A 23,727-nucleotide genomic window follows, 5' to 3' on the forward strand; every position below is an offset into this window, starting at 1 on the left:
TGCCTCCTCCTTGTGCTTGCGGGCAAACAGTCCTGCTGTGAGCCTCATTTCTAGTTCCAAAAAAAAAAAAAAATAACCTAGCAGGTGTATTGGCATTAATACCTGCAGACGCGCGAACAAACATAGCCCGCAGTAATAATCTAACAGTGGTGAATTTGCTGGAATATTTCTTGTTATAAATATGTGTAATGACCCTGATAAAAAAAGATCCTGCATTCAAAATATTACAATAATGTATTAAGTAAACATAAACATACCGACAAAAATATAGGTTTTATAACATGGATGAATGTGTGTGTACGCGCGCGCGCGCGCGTTTAAAGTACGCCCGCAAAGCCTCGCATTACCCTTCCTGGTGCTATGCTGCCCTCTAGAGGACAAGGTTGGTCATAACAAGTGTTATTGAGATACTCCAAAGAGGTCCTTTTCTTACAGTTTTTTAAAACTAACATCTACACCAGCCAATTGAATCACAGGAGATAAAATTATTAGGCCACGTTTTACCCGTTGGTTTATTCAAATTTGAAATTTTAAACGTGTCACTGGCTTTTTCCTGCAGCTCAGTGCCCTGTATGTGTGAGTGGAAGCACTTCTAACAGGCGCAGTTGGGTTTTTTTTTTTTTTTTACATACTTACTTTAAATTAAAGTAAAAGTCTTGTTTGCAATAGTAATTTCCTTTAATGACCCATAGATACTTCTAATTATTCCATTTTTCTTTAGAATGGCAGATTCACATGACCGACAGGTCGCGTTAAGTGACCTCTAGTGGCTTTGTGCGTAATAACAGGACGGGGCTTGTTAACTACTGCAACTATATCAGTGACTCAAATAATCCTGCATGGGGGATGTCTCCACCCTTATGTGGGTCTTCAGTGGTCTTCAGTGGTCCTCAGTGTCTCAGCTTCGGTGACTGAGTGTGTCAGTAGGGCGAATATGTTCTCCTCCATGTTTGCTCTGAACAGAGACGCCACTGAATCAAAGACGTACCTGAGTCGGTCACTCAGTCGATTATCGCTGGCCTTCAGCACCAGACCCACTGCGTGGACCTCGTGAACTCCACCATCAGAGGTGAACCACTCCAGCAGTCTCTCCGCAATGATGTCATCATTTGTGTCATCTCTGTTGTCTCCGTACCCGGGAGTATCGACGAGGGTCAGAGAGAAAGGAAGCGTTTTCCCCTCGAACCCAAAGATCTGGTACATGATCACGTCTGACGTCTGACTCTCGGACTGCCTCGTCGTCTCCTCCTCTACGATCTTGAACCAGACTTCGTCCCCCCACTTCACTCCCATGGCGTAGTTGACCAGGAGGTCGATCAGAGTGGACTTCCCTGTTCCTGTCTCACCCAGAAGCAGGATGGTTTTGTTCAGCCTGTTCACCTTTTTGGTGCCAACAGTCACTGTTTTCAGGCCTTCGGTGATCTTCGTCACCGTGTTCAGCTGGTAGATTTTAGGAGATCCCGACTGGATCAGCTGACTCGTCTCTGTGATGTTCTTATATTTGAACCAGGCCTGAGCTGGAAGCAAATAATTATAACTTGATACATAGGAATCCACTTTTCAGTGAGTCAATGTTTAATATAAGAGTGTTCCATGAAGAACCCTTGACTAAATGCAACCCTTGCAAACCAAATGACTAAATAACTCAAGTAAAAATGGGCCGAAGACGTACACGTGTGCACAATCACATTAAATGTTTATCACCCTCTTGGCACGGCGAAGCCCGCTGAAGACGTGAACAGTTGGAGCGATGAGATGACAAATGAACAACCAGGGAAGCGGCGTGATGATCAACGGTCGCCGCTTGCAGGTCATAACAGTCAGCAAACAGTTAAAAGGATGGCGGCAAAAGCGCCTGTAATAAATCAAGCAAAAGCCGGCGAGAAGCAAATAAATGCAGCGACGTGTGACTTTAACCAACGGGATTTGGGAAACACACCGTGATCAGAATAATGGATGAATAAATAAGCCTTTATAAAGCGGGAGGGCCTGGCTGTTTCTGCTAAAGCGTCGACTTAGCGGCTGGTGTCGCTTTAAGGCTGAAGCTTGAAAGAGCAAATCCAGGAAGGGAGTGGAGGCCGGTGGGAGATCAGCCCGATAAGATACAGCTTCTCCACCTTTGCTTCTCTAGTTCATGCTGATGTAAGCGTACAGAGTCAGGGTGAGGCTTCAGGTCAGACGGTACACATGAAGGGGAAATGATAAGAGCGGACGGGAATAAACTGTGGCCTTATAAAATAGGATCAAATATCAACTCTGCTTTCCACCACCCCCCCACCCCCTCCCCTCCCCGAGACGACGTCCCTGAAACACAAAGACTTGAGGCATGTTTTCGACGTGGCTTTTTAATACATGAACATGCTGTCAACACATCAGCTTTCAGCTGGGAGAGAAAAAAAGAACCACATTAAAACAAAAGGGCAGGATTTGTTTGAAAAGGTTAAAGGTCAAATGTCCCGTTGCGTAGCATTCACAAAATAAGCATTAAGATCACTGAAGCTCTGCAGGGTCTGGGTTGCTCAGCTTTTGTCCAGCCTTGCTCTTGATGAAATTAACATCATTTCTGCTTCTTTTTATCCCCTCCTGCTGTTGCAGCGTAGTTCAGGGCTTTTCTGAGGTTTTTACCTTCCATGCGTTGTTTCATTTCCTTCAGCTTCCTGACCTCCTCTGCAAACTTTTGATCCTGCATCCTCTCGATCAGGAAGTCCAGGTGTTTGAGGGTGAAAATGGAGTCGACTTTCAGGGCGATGCTCTCCAGCCTGGTGATATGCTGGAAGCTTTTCTCCAGCCCCTCGTGTTCCTGTTCCAGAAGTTTCTCCATTTCCTGCTGCATTCGCTCCAAAGTACTCGAATGTTTCTCCATTCCCTTCACGCCCTCCATGTACTTTTCTTTGATGTCTTCATAGGTCTTTCTGACCTTCCTTGTCTTGGTCACGTAGATCCACTTCTCCTTCACGTGATGCTTTCTTTCACACTTATTGGTGCAGACTTTGCAGTGGTCACGACCATCAAAGATCGGACAATAACGACCATTTTGGAAGGTGCATGGGCATTTATGGTGACACGTCTCCTCACACTGCAGGCATGACGTAGCCCCCTTTACCCAAAAGAACCACCAGCGTCCACCCTTAATGGGTTCTTTGTCTTTGTAGGGCTCGTCCACATCTTCTTCGTAGTTCTCATTCGCCTTCATCTTTTCTTCGCATTTGATGGAAAACGCTTTCTCCTGATCAATCTGTGTCTTTTTAAGCTCAATGAACTTGAGTTTATCTTGAAGGTTAATGATGCAGTCCTTCAGCTGATTTCGCTGATTTATAACCTCCACGGTTGTCCTCAGTGTCTGAGCTTCGGTGACGTTCAGGACCTCCATGAACCGCTTCATTTCATCCTCAGAATCTTTCCAAGCATTCTTCAGTTTGCGCATATATCGTTCCGTTCTCTGATCGCTCTGGCAGTTATCGAACTTAAAGTAAACAGGCTCGCCCTGCTCATCTTTTGCATACTTGATTTGTGCGTCTGCGAGAGCAGTCAGGGCGTTTTTGGGCGGCCCGCCGCCTGAGTGCGTCAGTAGGGCGAACATGTTCTTCTCCATGTTTGCTCCGAACAGAGACGCCACTGAATCAAAGACGTACCCGAGTCGGTCACTCAGTCGATTATCGCTGGCCTTCAGCACCAGACCCACTGCGTGGACCTCGTGAATTCCACCATCAGAGGTGAACCACTCCAGCAGTCTCTCCGCAATGCTGTCATCATTTGTGTCATCTCTGTTGTCTCCGTACCCGGGAGTATCGACGAGGGTCAGAGAGAAAGGAAGCCTTTTCCCCTCGAACCCAAAGATCTGGTACATGATCACGTCTGACGTCTGACTCTCGGACTGACTCGTCGTCTCCTCCTCTACGATCTTGAACCAGACTTCGTGCCCCCACTTCACTCCCATGGCGTAGTTGACCAGGACGTTGATCAGAGTGGACTTCCCTGTTCCTGTCTCACCCAGAAGCAGGATGGTTTTGTTCAGCTCGTTCACCTTTTTGGTGCCGACAGTCACTGTTTTCAGGCCTTCGGTGATCTTCGTCACCGTGTTCAGCTGGTAGATTTTAGGAGATCCCGACTGGATCAGCTGACTCGTCTCTATGATGGAACTCAGGAAGGTCTCACTGTTCCTGCAGAGGAAGAAGACTCAGCTGACTCAGACAGTTTTGCACCTTAAACAAGCTTCAACCTTTGTGAGCCGGGCTGAGTGTTTGACACATAGAAGAAGTCGTTCAATCTGTGTGAATTTGTTTTTTCACAACGTAATTTACAGTCTCACACACATTTCATACTGGGACATTACTGCTGACCAAAAATGGAAACGCTCGCTGAACGGTGCCTGTATTCTGTAGCCCCAGAAGTATCCTGGAGAACACGAGCTCATCTTCTGGAACACTGGAAATGAGTTCTCTGAGCAAAATGATGGAGAAGAATATGCAGAAGAAATGGGGAAGCAGGCCCAGAAGGTAATGAGCCACAAGTGTTGTTTCCCTTCAGAATCTTTGGTGCCTGACCCAGTGATCTCAGTCTCCAGGTTCTGGTCTGTAACTCTCTACCTGAGCCGCAGTCAATCACATCGTTTTCCATTAATTCCAGCAGCTTTTTTTTAAAGTACCCTCCTGGTAACAGGTTCACACCTACCGGGTCAGATGTTCTGTTGCTGTTGATTGGTTTTATTTCAGTGTATCTTGTTTTATTTTATTCTATCTTGAGCTTTATTTTCTAGCTTAACCAATGCCTTTATGTTGCTGCTACGTTTAGTTCCTGCTGTGCGTTTATATCTGAAAGACTCTGTAACTTGTTTCTAAATTGTTCACTATGACTAAAGTTGCAGGTTTTTCATGCAGGTGCTCAGTGAAATGGTCTAGGCCACGGTAGGGGTGTGCCACACTTTAATAAAAGCTTCTTCCTGGCATAAATATGCAGTCTATGTAAATTAGATAGGTAGTCGAGCTATCGGTGCTTACTTAGTAGCCATGGCGATGCTGTCTTCTTCAGAGTCCTCGAATCTGAGGAAAATAGAAGTTATTCAGATTAGCGCATGTTTCCTTTGACTCACTGGAACTGGTGGCAGGTTGATGGACAGTTAGGGGAGGGGCCTTGGTTCCCAAGAATGACCTCCCATCTTTCTGCCCCTCACCAGCAGCTGGAACTTACCTTTACCCGACACACAGGAATCAGCTGCCAGCAGTTATAGTGATCAATAAGAAACAGTTATCCAAATGCTGATTTGAACCACTTGTATGTATGAATGACTGATATCAGGCACATTATCAAACATTATGACAATACCGACATTTGTTCACTTTGTTAAACATATTGTAGCATATTGGGGAGGGTCAGTGTGGGAAATTCCCAACATGCTTTGTGGCAGTGTGTGTGGGTTCAGGTTTGTGTTAACCCTGTTTTTTGTTCGTTGTAAATGTTATCTTTTGCAACTTTCAATGTTAGTGTTCTATTTATTGAGTTCTGGTTGTTGATGTGTTTAATTACTGTTTTAATAATTGTTTGCACCTGGACCCCATAAACGAGGTTATGTGTGTGATTGAAGACTTCCCTTTGTTTGCATGTCTTCTGTTCAGTGTGTAATAAACTATCTGTAGTTGAATTGCAGAACAAGCTGGCAGAAGTTGTCTGAGTTCTTCCGCAACTAAAAGCCCTGGCTTGCCACATTGGTGTCATAGTTGGGATTGTACATGATGGAAGGGACCCTCAGGAAAGTGAAAGAGGTCTGCAAAAGCTTGAGAGCTATGCAAGGAACACCACAGGGAAACGCTGGGGCAAAGAGCCTCCCTGATGGAGCTAATGGCAGATTGCAGCCTGGGAAACCGGCGAAGAAACACTACCATCCCTCAACTGAGTACCATGAAGCTGCCACGTTACAACGGGAAGAGCCTCCAGAGACTTATCTCATTCAAGTCCAACTGGCATCCCAACTCAATGCCTGGTCAGCAGAAGAGACAGCAGTACAGGTCGCCCTTGCCTTGGAAGGCAAAGCCCTGCAGATTCGCACAGACCTCCAGCCTGAAGAGATATTTAACTGGCAAGCCATAGAAAGAGCACTGAAACACCGTTTTGGCCACCATGCTCATGCCGACGACACCCGAGACAAGCTTTTCAGCCGAGGGAGAGAGTCTGGGTGTGTATGCTGCGGATCTACATTTTTATGCCAAGCGTGGGTATCCTACCTTCCACCCTACAGTACAGGACGAGCTGGCACTCCAAGCTTTCGTCCGAGGGCTTCAGCCAGAGCGACTTCGAGAACACATCCGCCTGCATGCACCAAAGACCTTGACTGCAACCTTGGCTGAATCTGAGCAGGTTGAACATGTGCTGTCCACGGGAGACCGCTCCACCAATACAAGGTACAGAGTGCATCAGGCTGCCTACTGATGACGAAGAGGTCACCCGCCAAGCCACCACCACACCCCTGAAACGACCCCAACGAGGAACTAGGAGAACAGCCGGGCAGCCTATGGAAAGATGTTACCGGTGCGGAGAACCGGGTCACATCGCACGCCACTGCCCAGCACCAGCCCCACGAAGCCCAGCTCCTCAGCCTCCGTTAAACTAGAGCGGGGTGGCACAATGGGGGAACTGTCACCCACGACTCATCCTCCCTCCTTTGCCAAGTCGCAGTAGCGTCTGGGTCGCCTGGGCCAGACAAATGGACTGTACCTGGACTGTACTCTTAATGACACTCCATGCAGAGCCCTGGTGGATACGGTGTCCACCATTTTGCTGGTCTGGCCTGGAACGCTACCGGGTACAGAGGGCCCGAGACCACGGGGTTGGAAACCCACTAAGCTTTGTATAGCCACAGTCACCGGTGAGCGCGCCAGAATGCGGGGCGAAGGATCTCTCCAGGTATGTGTTGCTAATTGCACATTTGATCACGAGTTCTAGCTGGCTGACATACAAGACCCCTGCATCATCGGGCTGGATCTGCTAGCCAAGTGGGAGGCTGTGGTCGACCTTCCCAGGACTACACTTTACCTGGGTTCTGAGGCTGTTACGCTTCACCCCACACGTGAGAAGGGACTGAGACAAGTGCCCGACGCCAGCAATGTGGGGCCGTGTTGTCCCAGGAGGGACAGAACGGGGAGCAGGTCATCGCATACTACAGTCGCTCCCTCAACCGACCAGAGAGGAATTATTGTGTCACTCGTCGGGAACTGCTGGCTGTCGTCCTCGGGCTCCGTCACTTCAGGCCATACCTTTACAGGAGAAGATTTCTCCTGCGCACTGATCATGCCTCTCTCACGTGGCTCCTAAACTTTAAAGAGCCAGAGGGACAGCTCGCACGATGGCTAGAGACACTACAGGATTACAACTTTGAAATCCGTCACCGGTCTGGCCGTCTTCATACCAACGCAGACGCCTTGTCTCGACGCCCTTGTGAAGCTGAACAGCCCCAGGGTCCTTCAGCTTGTCCATGGCTCAGTGGGGGCAGGCCATTTTGGAGTGACCAAGACTCTACACCGGCTCAGGTCACGATTCTACTGGCCAGGGTGTCGTCAGGATGTAGAGCTCTACGTTCATCGGTGTGACCCTTGCACTGTTCAGAAGGGACCAAGTCGGCGTTCGCACGCTGCCCTGCAGCAGTACCAGGTGGGGTGTAGACACCCTGGGCCCCTTTCCTACCACTGACCAAGGGAACCGCTACGTCCTTGTGGCCATGGACTATTTTATCAAATGGACTGAGGCCGTTCCCGATCAGAGTGCATCCACCACTGCTGAGCACCTGGTCAACTGCCACTTTGGTGTACCGGAGGAACTGCACAGTGACCAGGGTCGCAACTTTGAAGCAAAAGTGTTCAGTGAGGTCTGCCGGAGGATCGGCATCAAGAAGACCCGGACCACACCATTACACCCGCAGAGCAATGGACTGGTCGAACGCTTCAACCGAACCCTGGCCACCCAGCTTGCAATCCTGACCAGCCGCCGGCAGCGAGACTGGGATCGGCACCTACCTTTGGTTCTGTGGGCGTACCGGACAGCAGTTCAGGAGTCCACAAAATGCACCCCAGCAGTACTCATGTTTGGGCATGAGCTCCGCACTCCTTCGTTGTAAATGTTATCTTTTGCAACTTTCAATGTTAGTGTTCTATTTATTGAGTTCTGGTTGTTGATGTGTTTAATTACTGTTTTAATAATTGTTTGCACCTGGACCCCATAAACGAGGTTATGTGTGTGATTGAAGACTTCCCTTTGTTCGCATGTCTTCTGTTCAGTGTGTAATAAACTATCTGTAGTTGAATTGCAGAACAAGCTGGCAGAAGTTGTCTGAGTTCTTCCGCAACTAAAAGCCCTGGCTTGCCACATTGGTGTCATAGTTGGGATTGTACATGATGGAAGGGACCCTCAGGAAAGTGAAAGAGCTCTGCAAAAGCTTGAGAGCTATGCAAGGAACACCACAGGGAAACGCTGGGGCAAAGAGCCTCCCTGATGGAGCTAATGGCAGATTGCAGCCTGGGAAACCGGCGAAGAAACACTACCATCCCTCAACTGAGTACTATGAAGCTGCCACGTTATAACGGGGAAGAGCCTCCAGAGACTTACCTCATTCAAGTCCAACTGGCATCCCAGCTCAATGCCTGGTCAGCAGAAGAGACAGCAGTCCAAGTCGCCCTTGCCTTGGAAGGCAAAGCCCTGCAGATTCTCACAGACCTCCATCCTGAAGAGAGATTTAACTGGCAAGCCATAGAAAGAGCACTGAAACACCGTTTTGGGCACCATGCTCATGCCGACGACACCCGAGACAAGCTTTTCAGCCGAGGGAGAGAGTCTGGGTGTGTATGCTGCGGATCTACATTTTTATGCCAAGCGTGGGTATCCTACCTTCCATCCTACAGTACAGGACGAGCTGGCACTCCAAGCTTTCGTCCGAGGGCTTCAGCCAGAGCGACTTCGAGAACACATCCGCCTGCATGCACCAAAGACCTTGACTGCAACCTTGGCTGAATCTGAGCGGGTTGAACATGTGCTGTCCACGGGAGACCGCTCCACCAATACAAGGTACAGAGTGCATCAGGCTGCCTACTGATGACGAAGAGGTCACCCGCCAAGCCACCACCACACCCCTGAAACGACCCCAACGAGGAACTAGGAGAACAGCCGGGCAGCCTATGGAAAGATGTTACCGGTGCGGAGAACCGGGTCACATCGCACGCCACTGCCCAGCACCAGCCCCACGAAGCCCAGCTCCTCAGCCTCCGTTAAACTAGAGCGGGGTGGCACAATGGGGGAACTGTCACCCACGACTCATCCTCCCTCCTTTGCCAAGTCGCAGTAGCGTCTGGGTCGCCTGGGCCAGACAAATGGACTGTACCTGGACTGTACTCTTAATGACACTCCATGCAGAGCCCTGGTGGATACGGTGTCCACCATTTTGCTGGTCTGGCCTGGAACGCTACCGGGTACAGAGGGCCCGAGACCACGGGGTTGGAAACCCACTAAGCTTTGTATAGCCACAGTCACCGGTGAGCGCGCCAGAATGCGGGGCGAAGGATCTCTCCAGGTATGTGTTGCTAATTGCACATTTGATCACGAGTTCTAGCTGGCTGACATACAAGACCCCTGCATCATCGGGCTGGATCTGCTAGCCAAGTGGGAGGCTGTGGTCGACCTTCCCAGGACTACACTTTACCTGGGTTCTGAGGCTGTTACGCTTCACCCCACACGTGAGAAGGGACTGAGACAAGTGCCCGACGCCAGCAATGTGGGGCCGTGTTGTCCCAGGAGGGACAGAACGGGGAGCAGGTCATCGCATACTACAGTCGCTCCCTCAACCGACCAGAGAGGAATTATTGTGTCACTCGTCGGGAACTGCTGGCTGTCGTCCTCGGGCTCCGTCACTTCAGGCCATACCTTTACAGGAGAAGATTTCTCCTGCGCACTGATCATGCCTCTCTCACGTGGCTCCTAAACTTTAAAGAGCCAGAGGGACAGCTCGCACGATGGCTAGAGACACTACAGGATTACAACTTTGAAATCCGTCACCGGTCTGGCCGTCTTCATACCAACGCAGACGCCTTGTCTCGACGCCCTTGTGAAGCTGAACAGCCCCAGGGTCCTTCAGCTTGTCCATGGCTCAGTGGGGGCAGGCCATTTTGGAGTGACCAAGACTCTACACCGGCTCAGGTCACGATTCTACTGGCCAGGGTGTCGTCAGGATGTAGAGCTCTACGTTCATCGGTGTGACCCTTGCACTGTTCAGAAGGGACCAAGTCGGCGTTCGCACGCTGCCCTGCAGCAGTACCAGGTGGGGTGTAGACACCCTGGGCCCCTTTCCTACCACTGACCAAGGGAACCGCTACGTCCTTGTGGCCATGGACTATTTTATCAAATGGACTGAGGCCGTTCCCGATCAGAGTGCATCCACCACTGCTGAGCACCTGGTCAACTGCCACTTTGGTGTACCGGAGGAACTGCACAGTGACCAGGGTCGCAACTTTGAAGCAAAAGTGTTCAGTGAGGTCTGCCGGAGGATCGGCATCAAGAAGACCCGGACCACACCATTACACCCGCAGAGCAATGGACTGGTCGAACGCTTCAACCGAACCCTGGCCACCCAGCTTGCAATCCTGACCAGCCGCCGGCAGCGAGACTGGGATCGGCACCTACCTTTGGTTCTGTGGGCGTACCGGACAGCAGTTCAGGAGTCCACAAAATGCACCCCAGCAGTACTCATGTTTGGGCATGAGCTCCGCACTCCTTCGTTGTAAATGTTATCTTTTGCAACTTTCAATGTTAGTGTTCTATTTATTGAGTTCTGGTTGTTGATGTGTTTAATTACTGTTTTAATAATTGTTTGCACCTGGACCCCATAAACGAGGTTATGTGTGTGATTGAAGACTTCCCTTTGTTCGCATGTCTTCTGTTCAGTGTGTAATAAACTATCTGTAGTTGAATTGCAGAACAAGCTGGCAGAAGTTGTCTGAGTTCTTCCGCAACTAAAAGCCCTGGCTTGCCACATTGGTGTCATAGTTGGGATTGTACATGATGGAAGGGACCCTCAGGAAAGTGAAAGAGGTCTGCAAAAGCTTGAGAGCTATGCAAGGAACACCACAGGGAAACGCTGGGGCAAAGAGCCTCCCTGATGGAGCTAATGGCAGATTGCAGCCTGGGAAACCGGCGAAGAAACACTACCATCCCTCAACTGAGTACCATGAAGCTGCCACGTTACAACGGGAAGAGCCTCCAGAGACTTATCTCATTCAAGTCCAACTGGCATCCCAACTCAATGCCTGGTCAGCAGAAGAGACAGCAGTACAGGTCGCCCTTGCCTTGGAAGGCAAAGCCCTGCAGATTCGCACAGACCTCCAGCCTGAAGAGATATTTAACTGGCAAGCCATAGAAAGAGCACTGAAACACCGTTTTGGGCACCATGCTCATGCCGACGACACCCGAGACAAGCTTTTCAGCCGAGGGAGAGAGTCTGGGTGTGTATGCTGCGGATCTACATTTTTATGCCAAGCGTGGGTATCCTACCTTCCATCCTACAGTACAGGACGAGCTGGCACTCCAAGCTTTCGTCCGAGGGCTTCAGCCAGAGCGACTTCGAGAACACATCCGCCTGCATGCACCAAAGACCTTGACTGCAACCTTGGCTGAATCTGAGCGGGTTGAACATGTGCTGTCCACGGGAGACCGCTCCACCAATACAAGGTACAGAGTGCATCAGGCTGCCTACTGATGACGAAGAGGTCACCCGCCAAGCCACCACCACACCCCTGAAACGACCCCAACGAGGAACTAGGAGAACAGCCGGGCAGCCTATGGAAAGATGTTACCGGTGCGGAGAACCGGGTCACATCGCACGCCACTGCCCAGCACCAGCCCCACGAAGCCCAGCTCCTCAGCCTCCGTTAAACTAGAGCGGGGTGGCACAATGGGGGAACTGTCACCCACGACTCATCCTCCCTCCTTTGCCAAGTCGCAGTAGCGTCTGGGTCGCCTGGGCCAGACAAATGGACTGTACCTGGACTGTACTCTTAATGACACTCCATGCAGAGCCCTGGTGGATACGGTGTCCACCATTTTGCTGGTCTGGCCTGGAACGCTACCGGGTACAGAGGGCCCGAGACCACGGGGTTGGAAACCCACTAAGCTTTGTATAGCCACAGTCACCGGTGAGCGCGCCAGAATGCGGGGCGAAGGATCTCTCCAGGTATGTGTTGCTAATTGCACATTTGATCACGAGTTCTAGCTGGCTGACATACAAGACCCCTGCATCATCGGGCTGGATCTGCTAGCCAAGTGGGAGGCTGTGGTCGACCTTCCCAGGACTACACTTTACCTGGGTTCTGAGGCTGTTACGCTTCACCCCACACGTGAGAAGGGACTGAGACAAGTGCCCGACGCCAGCAATGTGGGGCCGTGTTGTCCCAGGAGGGACAGAACGGGGAGCAGGTCATCGCATACTACAGTCGCTCCCTCAACCGACCAGAGAGGAATTATTGTGTCACTCGTCGGGAACTGCTGGCTGTCGTCCTCGGGCTCCGTCACTTCAGGCCATACCTTTACAGGAGAAGATTTCTCCTGCGCACTGATCATGCCTCTCTCACGTGGCTCCTAAACTTTAAAGAGCCAGAGGGACAGCTCGCACGATGGCTAGAGACACTACAGGATTACAACTTTGAAATCCGTCACCGGTCTGGCCGTCTTCATACCAACGCAGACGCCTTGTCTCGACGCCCTTGTGAAGCTGAACAGCCCCAGGGTCCTTCAGCTTGTCCATGGCTCAGTGGGGGCAGGCCATTTTGGAGTGACCAAGACTCTACACCGGCTCAGGTCACGATTCTACTGGCCAGGGTGTCGTCAGGATGTAGAGCTCTACGTTCATCGGTGTGACCCTTGCACTGTTCAGAAGGGACCAAGTCGGCGTTCGCACGCTGCCCTGCAGCAGTACCAGGTGGGGTGTAGACACCCTGGGCCCCTTTCCTACCACTGACCAAGGGAACCGCTACGTCCTTGTGGCCATGGACTATTTTATCAAATGGACTGAGGCCGTTCCCGATCAGAGTGCATCCACCACTGCTGAGCACCTGGTCAACTGCCGCTTTGGTGTACCGGAGGAACTGCACAGTGACCAGGGTCGCAACTTTGAAGCAAAAGTGTTCAGTGAGGTCTGCCGGAGGATCGGCATCAAGAAGACCCGGACCACACCATTACACCCGCAGAGCAATGGACTGGTCGAACGCTTCAACCGAACCCTGGCCACCCAGCTTGCAATCCTGACCAGCCGCCGGCAGCGAGACTGGGATCGGCACCTACCTTTGGTTCTGTGGGCGTACCGGACAGCAGTTCAGGAGTCCACAAAATGCACCCCAGCAGTACTCATGTTTGGGCATGAGCTCCGCACTCCTTCGTTGTAAATGTTATCTTTTGCAACTTTCAATGTTAGTGTTCTATTTATTGAGTTCTGGTTGTTGATGTGTTTAATTACTGTTTTAATTATTGTTCGCACCTGGACACCATAAACGAGGTTATGTGTGTGATTGAAGACTTCCCTTTGTTCGCATGTCTTCTGTTCAGTGTGTAATAAACTATCTGTAGTTGAATTGCAGAACAAGCTGGCAGAAGTTGTCTGAGTTCTTCCGCAACTAAAAGCCCTGGCTTGCCACATTGGTGTCATAGTTGGGATTGTACATGATGGAAGGGACCCTCAGGAAAGTGAAAGAGGTCTGCAAAAGCTTGAGAGCTATGCAAGGAACACCACAGGGAAACGCTGGGGCAAAGAGCCTCCCTGATGGAGCTAATGGCAGATTGCAGCCTGGGAAACCGGCGAAGAAACACTACCATCCCTCAACTGAGTACCATGAAGCTGCCACGTTACAACGGGAAGAGCCTCCAGAGACTTATCTCATTCAAGTCCAACTGGCATCCCAACTCAATGCCTGGTCAGCAGAAGAGACAGCAGTACAGGTCGCCCTTGCCTTGGAAGGCAAAGCCCTGCAGATTCGCACAGACCTCCAGCCTGAAGAGATATTTAACTGGCAAGCCATAGAAAGAGCACTGAAACACCGTTTTGGCCACCATGCTCATGCCGACGACACCCGAGACAAGCTTTTCAGCCGAGGGAGAGAGTCTGGGTGTGTATGCTGCGGATCTACATTTTTATGCCAAGCGTGGGTATCCTACCTTCCACCCTACAGTACAGGACGAGCTGGCACTCCAAGCTTTCGTCCGAGGGCTTCAGCCAGAGCGACTTCGAGAACACATCCGCCTGCATGCACCAAAGACCTTGACTGCAACCTTGGCTGAATCTGAGCGGGTTGAACATGTGCTGTCCACGGGAGACCGCTCCACCAATACAAGGTACAGAGTGCATCAGGCTGCCTACTGATGACGAAGAGGTCACCCGCCAAGCCACCACCACACCCCTGAAACGACCCCAACGAGGAACTAGGAGAACAGCCGGGCAGCCTATGGAAAGATGTTACCGGTGCGGAGAACCGGGTCACATCGCACGCCACTGCCCAGCACCAGCCCCACGAAGCCCAGCTCCTCAGCCTCCGTTAAACTAGAGCGGGGTGGCACAATGGGGGAACTGTCACCCACGACTCATCCTCCCTCCTTTGCCAAGTCGCAGTAGCGTCTGGGTCGCCTGGGCCAGACAAATGGACTGTACCTGGACTGTACTCTTAATGACACTCCATGCAGAGCCCTGGTGGATACGGTGTCCACCATTTTGCTGGTCTGGCCTGGAACGCTACCGGGTACAGAGGGCCCGAGACCACGGGGTTGGAAACCCACTAAGCTTTGTATAGCCACAGTCACCGGTGAGCGCGCCAGAATGCGGGGCGAAGGATCTCTCCAGGTATGTGTTGCTAATTGCACATTTGATCACGAGTTCTAGCTGGCTGACATACAAGACCCCTGCATCATCGGGCTGGATCTGCTAGCCAAGTGGGAGGCTGTGGTCGACCTTCCCAGGACTACACTTTACCTGGGTTCTGAGGCTGTTACGCTTCACCCCACACGTGAGAAGGGACTGAGACAAGTGCCCGACGCCAGCAATGTGGGGCCGTGTTGTCCCAGGAGGGACAGAACGGGGAGCAGGTCATCGCATACTACAGTCGCTCCCTCAACCGACCAGAGAGGAATTATTGTGTCACTCGTCGGGAACTGCTGGCTGTCGTCCTCGGGCTCCGTCACTTCAGGCCATACCTTTACAGGAGAAGATTTCTCCTGCGCACTGATCATGCCTCTCTCACGTGGCTCCTAAACTTTAAAGAGCCAGAGGGACAGCTCGCACGATGGCTAGAGACACTACAGGATTACAACTTTGAAATCCGTCATCGGTCTGGCCGTCTTCATACCAACGCAGACGCCTTGTCTCGACGCCCTTGTGAAGCTGAACAGCCCCAGGGTCCTTCAGCTTGTCCATGGCTCAGTGGGGGCAGGCCATTTTGGAGTGACCAAGACTCTACACCGGCTCAGGTCACGATTCTACTGGCCAGGGTGTCGTCAGGATGTAGAGCTCTACGTTCATCGGTGTGACCCTTGCACTGTTCAGAAGGGACCAAGTCGGCGTTCGCACGCTGCCCTGCAGCAGTACCAGGTGGGGTGTAGACACCCTGGGCCCCTTTCCTACCACTGACCAAGGGAACCGCTACGTCCTTGTGGCCATGGACTATTTTATCAAATGGACTGAGGCCGTTCCCGATCAGAGTGCATCCACCACTGCTGAGCACCTGGTCAACTGCCGCTTTGGTGTACCGGAGGAACTGCACAGTGACCAGGGTCGCAACTTTGAAGCAAAAGTGTTCAGTGAGGTCTGCCGGAGGATCGGCATCAAGAAGACCCGGACCACACCATTACACCCGCAGAGCAATGGACTGGTCGAACGCTTCAACCGAACCCTGGCCACCCAGCTTGCAATCCTGACCAGCCGCCGGCAGCGAGACTGGGATCGGCACCTACCTTTGGTTCTGTGGGCATACCGGACAGCAGTTCAGGAGTCCACAAAATGCACCCCAGCAGTACTCATGTTTGGGCATGAGCTCCGCACTCCTTCGTTGTAAATGTTATCTTTTGCAACTTTCAATGTTAGTGTTCTATTTATTGAGTTCTGGTTGTTGATGTGTTTAATTACTGTTTTAATTATTGTTCGCACCTGGACACCATAAGCGAGGTTATGTGTGTGATTGAAGACTTCCCTTTGTTCGTTTATCTTCCGGTCAGTGTTGAATAAACTTTCTGCAATTGAAATGCAGAATAAATTTGCAGAAGTCTGCGTCTGAGTTTTTCCGCAACTAAAAACCCTAGTTCGCCACAATATTCACTGCTCCGATTAAGGAACCAGGAAGAGTTTCACATTTACTGGACGAACTACATTCCAGAGAAAGCCGCCTGTGCCCAGCATTTACCGTAATGCCTCGTATACTTTTGCTTCGGGAACTGGTCCAAAGTGGGATATATACGAGAAAACACCAGATCCTTTACAAATATAACTAATATATCGGATTTTTTTTTTTTGTTGTTGCAGAATTCAACGTCTGATCGGTTCTTAATTCCTGAAGAGCCTCTGAATATTGGTCAAGGATTCTTACCTGCTGTTTGACGGAGAGAGCTGAAGAGGAGTGACAGGAGAGTTGGAGGGATGCTTTTAAGGAGGCTGGCAGGAAGCTGGTGCACTTGAAACCACGTGATTTCACAGAAACTCCGACCAGAAATCCACCCAAAATCTATGAAGAGTCAATTATAACTGTGAGTTGTTGTTTTTTTAAATGAAGGAAATAGACGAACAAATGTTACACAAATCCAAAAATTAATAATATCCCACCATGAACTAACATGTTGCATTTTTAATTTATAAAATGAATACAATATTTTTTTCTATTAACATCTATTTTTCTATTAACATCTCTTTTCTCATAACACAGACGCCCTGTACAAGAAGGGCCAAAGTCGTCTTCATCTGCTGAGGAGACTGAGGTCCTTTGGAGGGTGCAGGACCCTGCTTAGGACTTTTTATGACTCTGTGGTGGCATCGGTGATCTTCTACGCTGTGGTCTGCTGGAGCTGTGGAAGCTCAGAGAGGGACAGGAAGAGACTTAACAAACTGGTCAGAAGAGCTGACTCACTCCTGGACTGTTCTCTGGACTCCATTGACGAGGTGGGTGAGAGGATGATGTTAGCCAAGCTGACATCAATTATGGACACCCCCTCTCACCCCCTACAGGAGACTGTGGGGGCCTTGAGCAGCTCCTCCAGCAGCAGACTGTTACACCCACGGTGTAAAAAGGAACGTTACCGCAGGTCATTTATCCCAACTGCTGTCAGATTGTACAACATTCACAACTCTTAATGTAGCACCTATAACCCAAGGTTGGCATATTTCTCTGCACTAACTAATCATCCTACCTCTGGAATGTCTTATTTGCACATCTTATTTGCACCTTCATTTTTCATTCTTCAGCAAATCTGGCAGCATCTCTATTGTAAAAGGACAGCTTGCTAATGAGAGGTTCCACATTAACAACAAGCCTGTACCAACAATTTTGGAGAAGCCTATTAAAAGTCTTGGCCGCTGGTACAGTGCAGAGCTCAAAGACTCAAAGCAGGTGGAGCAACTCAAGCAGGACATCATCAATTTGCAGAAGTCTGCGTCTGAGTTTTTCCGCAACTAAAAACCCTAGTTCGCCACAATATTCACTGCTCCGATTAAGGAACCAGGAAGAGTTTCACATTTACTGGACGAACTACATTCCAGAGAAAGCCGCCTGTGCCCAGCATTTACCGTAATGCCTCGTATACTTTTGCTTCGGGAACTGGTCCAAAGTGGGATATATATGAGAAAACACCAGATCCTTTACAAATATAACTAATATATCGGATTTTTTTTTTTTGTTGTTGCAGAATTCAACGTCTGATCGGTTCTTAATTCCTGAAGAGCCTCTGAATATTGTTCAAGGATTCTTACCTGCTGTTTGACGGAGAGAGCTGAAGAGGAGTGACAGGAGAGTTGGAGGGATGCTTTTAAGGAGGCTGGCAGGAAGCTGGTGCACTTGAAACCACGTGATTTCACAGAAACTCCGACCAGAAATCCACCCAAAATCTATGAAGAGTCAATTATAACTGTGAGTTGTTGATTTTTTAAATGAAGGAAATAGACGAACAAATGTTACACAAATCCAAAAATTAATAATATGCCACCATGAACCAACATGTTGCATTTTTAATTTATAAAATGAATACATTATTTGTTTCTATTAACATCTATTTTTCTATTAACATCTCTTTTCTCATAACACAGACGCCCTGTACAAGAAGGGCCAAAGTCGTCTTCATCTGCTGAGGAGACTGAGGTCCTTTGGAGGGTGCAAGACCCTGCTTAGGACTTTTTATGACTCTGTGGTGGCATCGATGATCTTCTACGCTGTGGTCTGCTGGAGCTGTGGAAGCTCAGAGAGGGACAGGAAGAGACTTAACAAACTGGTCAGAAGAGCTGACTCACTCCTGGACTGTTCTCTGGACTCCATTGACGAGGTGGGTGAGAGGATGATGTTAGCCAAGCTGACATCAATTATGGACACCCCCTCTCACCCCCTACACGAGACTGTGGGGGCCTTGAGCAGCTCCTCCAGCAGCAGACTGTTACACCCACGGTGTAAAAAGGAACATTACCGCAGGTCATTTATCCCTACTGCTGTCAGATTGTACAACATTCACAACTCTTAATGTAGCACCTATAACCCAAGGTTGGCATATTTCTCTGCACTAACTAATCATCCTACCTCTGGAATGTCTTATTTGCACATCTTATTTGCACCTTCATTTTTTATTCTTCAGCAAATCTGGCAGCATCTCTATTGTAAAAGGACAGCTTGCTAATGAGAGGTTCCACATTAACAACAAGCCTGTACCAACAATTTTGGAGAAGCCTATTAAAAGTCTTGGCCGCTGGTACAGTGCAGAGCTCAAAGACTCAAAGCAGGTGGAGCAACTTAAGCAGGACATCATCAGTGGCCTCAGGCAGATCAACAGTACTGCTCTCCCTGGAAAACTGAAACTGTGGTGCTTTCAGTTTGGGCTACTACCTCGGCTCATGTGGCCAATTTCCATCTATGAGGTCACTTTATCTCATGCCAACCGGCTGGAGAGACTGGTGAATGCGCAGGTGAGGAAACTTCAGAGTCTCCATATATCGTCTGGTTCTCGGATCGCTCTGGCGGTTATTGAACACAAAGTAAACGGGCTGGCCCTGCTGATCTTTTGCATACTTGATTTGTGCGTCTGCGAGAGCGGTCAGGGCGTTATCGGGCAGCCCGCCGTCTGAGTGCGTCAGTAGGGTGAACATGTTCTCCTCCATGTTCGCTCCGAACAGAGACACCACTGAATCAAAGACGTACCCGAGTCAGTCACTCAGTCGATTATCGCTGGCCTTCATCACCAGACCTACTGCGTGGACCTCGTGAACTCCACCATCAGAGGTGAACCACTCCAGCAGTCTCTCACCAATGATGTCATCATTTATGTCATCTCTGTTGTCTCCGTACCCGGGAGTATCGACGAGGGTCAGAGAGAAAGGAAGCGTTTTCCCCTCGAACCCAAAGATCTGGTACATGATCACGTCTAACGTCTGACTCTCGGACTGCCTCGTCGTCTCCTCCTCTACAATCTTGAACCAGACTTCGTCCCCCCACTTCACTCCCATGGCGTAGTTGACCAGGACGTTGATCAGAGCAGACTTCCCTGTTCCTGTCTCACCCAGAAGCAGGATGGTTTTGTTCAGCCTGTTCACCTTTTTGGTGCCGACAGTCACTGTTTTCAGGCCTTCGGTGATCTTCATCACCGTGTTCAGCTGGTAGATTTTAGGAGATCCCGACTGGATCAGCTGACTCGTCTCTATGATGGAACTCAGGAAGGTCTCACTGTTCCTGCAGAGGAAGAAGACTCAGCTGACTCAGACAGTTTTGCACCTTAAACAAGCTTCAACCTTTGTGAGCCGGGCTGAGTGTTTGACACATTGAAGAAGTCGTTCAATCTGTGTGAATTTGTTTTTTCACAACATAATTTACAGTCTCACGCACATTTCATACTGGGACATTACTGCTGACCAAAAATGGAAACGCTCGCTGAACGGTGCCTGTATTCTGTAGCCCCAGAAGTATCCTGGAGAACACGAGCTCATCTTCTGGAACACTGGAAATGAGTTCTCTGAGCAAAATGATGGAGAAAAATATGCAGAAGAAATGGGGAAGCAGGCCCAGAAGGTAATGAGCCCCAAGTGCTGTTTCCCTTCAGAATCTTTGGTGCCTGACCCAGTGATCTCAGTCTACAGGTTCTGGTCTGTAGCTCTCTACCTGAGCCGCAGTCAATCACATCGTTTTCCATTAATTCAAGCAGCTTTTTTTTAAAGTACCCTCCTGGTAACAGGTTCACACCTACCGGGTCAGATGTTCTGTTGCTGTTGATTGGTTTTATTTCAGTGTATCTTGTTTTATTTTATTCTATCTTGAGCTTTATTTTCTAGCTTAACCAATGCCTTTATGTTGCTGCTACGTTTAGTTCCTGCTGTGCGTTTATATCTGAAAGACTCTGTAACTTGTTTCTAAATTGTTCACTATGACTAAAGTTGCAGGTTTTTCATGCAGGTGCTCAGTGAAATGGTCTAGGCCACGGTAGGGGTGTGCCACACTTTAATAAAAGCTTCTTCCTGGCATAAATATGCAGTCTATGTAAATTAGATAGGTAGTCGAGCTATCGGTGCTTACTTAGTAGCCATGGCGATGCTGTCTTCTTCAGAGTCCTCGAATCTGAGGAAAATAGAAGTTATTCAGATTACAACATGTTTCCTTTGACTCACTGGAACTGGTGGCAGGTTGATGGACAGTTAGGGGAGGGGCCTTGGTTCCCAGGAGTGACCTCCCACCTTTCTGCCCCTCATCAGCAGCTGGAACTTACCTTTACCGGACACACAGGAATCAGCTGCCAGCAGTTATAGTGATCAATAAGAAACAGTTATCTAAATGCTGATTTGAACCACTTATGAATGACTGATATCAGGCACATTATCAAACATTATGACAATATCGACATTTTTTCACTTTGTTAAACATATTGTAGCGTGTTGGGGAGGGTCAGTGTGGGAAATTCCATGCATGCTTTGTGGCAGTGTGTCTGTGGGTTCAGGTTTGTGTTAACCCTGTTTTTGTTCGTTGTAAATGTTATCTTTTGCAACTTTCAATGTTAGTGTTCTATTTATTCGGTTCTGGTTGTTGATGTGTTTAATTACTGTTTTAATTATTGTTCGCACCTGGACACCATAAGCGAGGTTATGTGTGTGATTGAAGACTTCCCTTTGTTTGTGTGTCTTCTGCTCAGTGTTTAATAGACTTTCTGCAATTTGAAATGCAGAATAAATTTGCAGAAGTCTGCGTCTGAGTTTTCCGCAACCACAATATTCACTCCTCTGATTCAGGAACCAGGAAGAGTTTCACATTTACTGGACGAACTACATTCCAGAGAAAGTTGCCTGTGCCTAGCTTTTACCGTAATGCCTCGTATACTTTTGTTTCGGGAACTGGTCCAAAGTGGGATATATACGAGAATTCCTGAAGAGCCTCTGAATATTGGTCAAGGATTCTTACCTGCTGTTTGATGGAGAGAGCTGAAGAGGAGTGACAGGAGAGTTGGAGGGATGCTTTTAAGGAGGCTGGCAGGAAGCTGGTGCACTTGAAACCACGTGATTTCACAGAAACTCGGACCAGAAATCCAGCCAAAATCTATGAAGAGTCAATTATAACTGTGAGTTGTTGTTTTTTTTTAAACGAAGGAAATAGACTAACAAATCAATCAATAAATCAATCAATCAATCAATCTTTATTTATATGGCACTTTTCATACACTAGGTAGCACAAAGTGCCTCACAAAGTGCCTCAAAATAAAAACAGCAAAGAGAAACAAGAGAATCAAGAAAAAGGACACACACACAGATACACACACACATATGCATACAACACACTTACACACACACACCCACACACACAAATAAGCTGAGACACGGCTGAGCACCGAGACCTGAGGCGAAGGAGACGCCACCTTTGGAGGCCCACCAGGCCGAGGGAGGTCACGGTCCGTGACCACAGGTGGTACCGCCACAAAGACCACCCTGACCTGGGCAGACAGGAGGCTCCACACCAAGGCACAGAGCCCCCTAACCACCCAGGCCAGAGCCGTCCACGGGACAGCACCCCCAGCGGTAGACCGGAAACATCTCCCAGCCTGGCAGGCCCCCATGAGGAAACATCATGAGGAAACACTGGAGCTAAAAACTGAAGGACTAAAACAGTAAATGGGATAAAAGGTGTAAAAACTAAAAACTGAGAAACTAAGAACTGAGGGAGTAAAACAGTAAAAGTATCAAGTAAAATAAGGATAAGACATAAAAAAGCATGAGAACATAAAATAAATTAAAAATAATCAGAAAATCAATTAAAGGCCTGATTAAGAAGGTGTGTCTTGAGCCTCTTTTTAAAAATCTCAACAGTCTCTGCGGCCCTGAGGTTCTCCGGCTGTTCCACAGTCGGGGACCATAGTAACTGAAGGCCGCTTCCCCGTGCGTTTTAGAGCTTACATGTGGAATGGTTAGTGCCCGAGGACCTCAGAGTCCGCGAGGGTTGATAGAATAAAAGCATGTCTGATAAATAAGTTGGGCCAAGACCATTAAGACATTTAAAAACGAATAAAAGAACCTTAAAATCGATCCTGAAACGCACGGGCAGCCAATGCAGCGATTCTAAAACCGGTGTGATGTGCTCCCGCCCTCTGGTCCTCGTCAGCACCCGTGCAGCTGAGTTTTGTAATCATTGTAGGTTAGTGACGCTCTTTTTTGGAAGACCAGAGAGCAGGGCATTACAATAATCTAAACGACAAGAGACAAAAGCGTGCATCAGCACCTCCGTGCTGGCCTGAGAGAGAAATGGGCGGACTCTGGCTATATTCTTCAGGTGGTAAAAACCTACCTTTGTTATGTTTTTGATGTGTGGGATAAAACTAAGCTCAGAGTCAAAGATCACACCCAGATTTTTTACAGATTGAGATGGTTTAAAATCCTTTAATTTTGGTACAAGTTTCTCTCTCTGACCTTCAGGACCAATGACTAAGACTTCTGTTTTGTCCTGGTTGAGCTGTAGGAAGTTTTCTGCCATCCATGACTGGATATCTAGAATACAGTTAAAAAGGGCATCAACTGGCCCTGTGTCATCAGGAGCCACGCCGATGTACAGCTGCGTATCGTCAGCATAGCTGATGAAGCTGATGCCGTGGCTCCTGATGACGTCCCCAAGAGGAAGCATGTAAAGATTAAAAAGAGTTGGACCTAAGATAGACCCTTGGGGAACCCCACATTTTGTCTCCATACTTAGAAAGAAGCTTCGATCAGTAAGGTAGGTGGTGAACCAGTTAAGAACAGTACCAGAAAGGCCGACCAGGTTCTTCAGTCTATTTAATAAAATATGGTGGTCTACTGTCTCAAAGGCGGCGGTCAGATCCAGTAGAACCAACACCGTGAGCTTTTTGTTATCTAGGTTACACCTGATGTCATTTAAAATCTTTAAAAGGGCTGTCTCTGTACTGTGGTTCATCCTAAAACCAGACTGATGCCTCAAATGCCTAAAATAGATGCCTAAAATGTCGTTTGAGTTTAAAAAATCATTCACTTGGTTAAAAACAAGTTTTTCTAAA

At 48.9% G+C, this 23,727-nt stretch overlaps 2 protein-coding genes and 1 pseudogene across 4 annotated transcripts; all 3 read right to left on the minus strand.

The window, feature by feature from the left end:
* Positions 1-870: 870 nt before the first annotated feature.
* LOC115250231 (septin-5-like) lies at positions 871-2,328 on the minus strand. The gene is made up of 2 exons (XM_029838037.1): positions 2,279-2,328; positions 871-1,537 (listed from the first exon to the last, which is right to left on the minus strand). The coding sequence occupies exons 1-2, from the start codon at positions 2,326-2,328 to the stop codon at positions 871-873; spliced, it is 717 nt and encodes a 238-aa protein (XP_029693897.1).
* Position 2,329: 1 nt separating this feature from the next.
* LOC105419816 (uncharacterized) lies at positions 2,330-18,113 on the minus strand. Of its 3 annotated transcripts, XM_029837374.1 has the most exons (4): positions 17,963-18,113; positions 16,590-16,724; positions 4,998-5,039; positions 2,330-4,160 (listed from the first exon to the last, which is right to left on the minus strand). In XM_029837374.1, the coding sequence occupies exons 3-4, from the start codon at positions 5,006-5,008 to the stop codon at positions 2,558-2,560; spliced, it is 1,614 nt and encodes a 537-aa protein (XP_029693234.1). In that variant the 5' UTR covers positions 5,009-5,039; positions 16,590-16,724; positions 17,963-18,113; the 3' UTR covers positions 2,330-2,557. The 3 variants fall into 3 exon arrangements, with proteins under 3 accessions (XP_029693234.1, XP_029693236.1, XP_029693235.1); XM_029837376.1 differs by lacking the exon at positions 16,590-16,724; XM_029837375.1 differs by lacking the exons at positions 16,590-16,724; positions 17,963-18,113 and adding an exon at positions 5,188-5,219.
* A 965-nt stretch (positions 18,114-19,078) lies between these two features.
* On the minus strand, positions 19,079-21,754 carry LOC115250147 (uncharacterized; annotated as a pseudogene).
* Positions 21,755-23,727: the final 1,973 nt, after the last annotated feature.

This window comes from Takifugu rubripes, chromosome 6, assembly GCF_901000725.2.
Source record: "Takifugu rubripes chromosome 6, fTakRub1.2, whole genome shotgun sequence".
In the NCBI taxonomy this organism is placed as follows: Eukaryota; Metazoa; Chordata; class Actinopteri; order Tetraodontiformes; family Tetraodontidae; genus Takifugu; species Takifugu rubripes.

Coding starts and splice junctions, on each gene's coding strand:
- LOC115250231 (XM_029838037.1), bottom strand. CDS start 2,328: ATGCCTCAAGTCTTTGTGTTTCAGGGACGTCGTCTCGGGGAGGGGAGG. Junction 1,538..2,278: donor CGTCTCGGGGAGGGGAGGGG/GTGGGGGGGTGG, acceptor CTATGTATCAAG/TTATAATTATTTGCTTCCAG.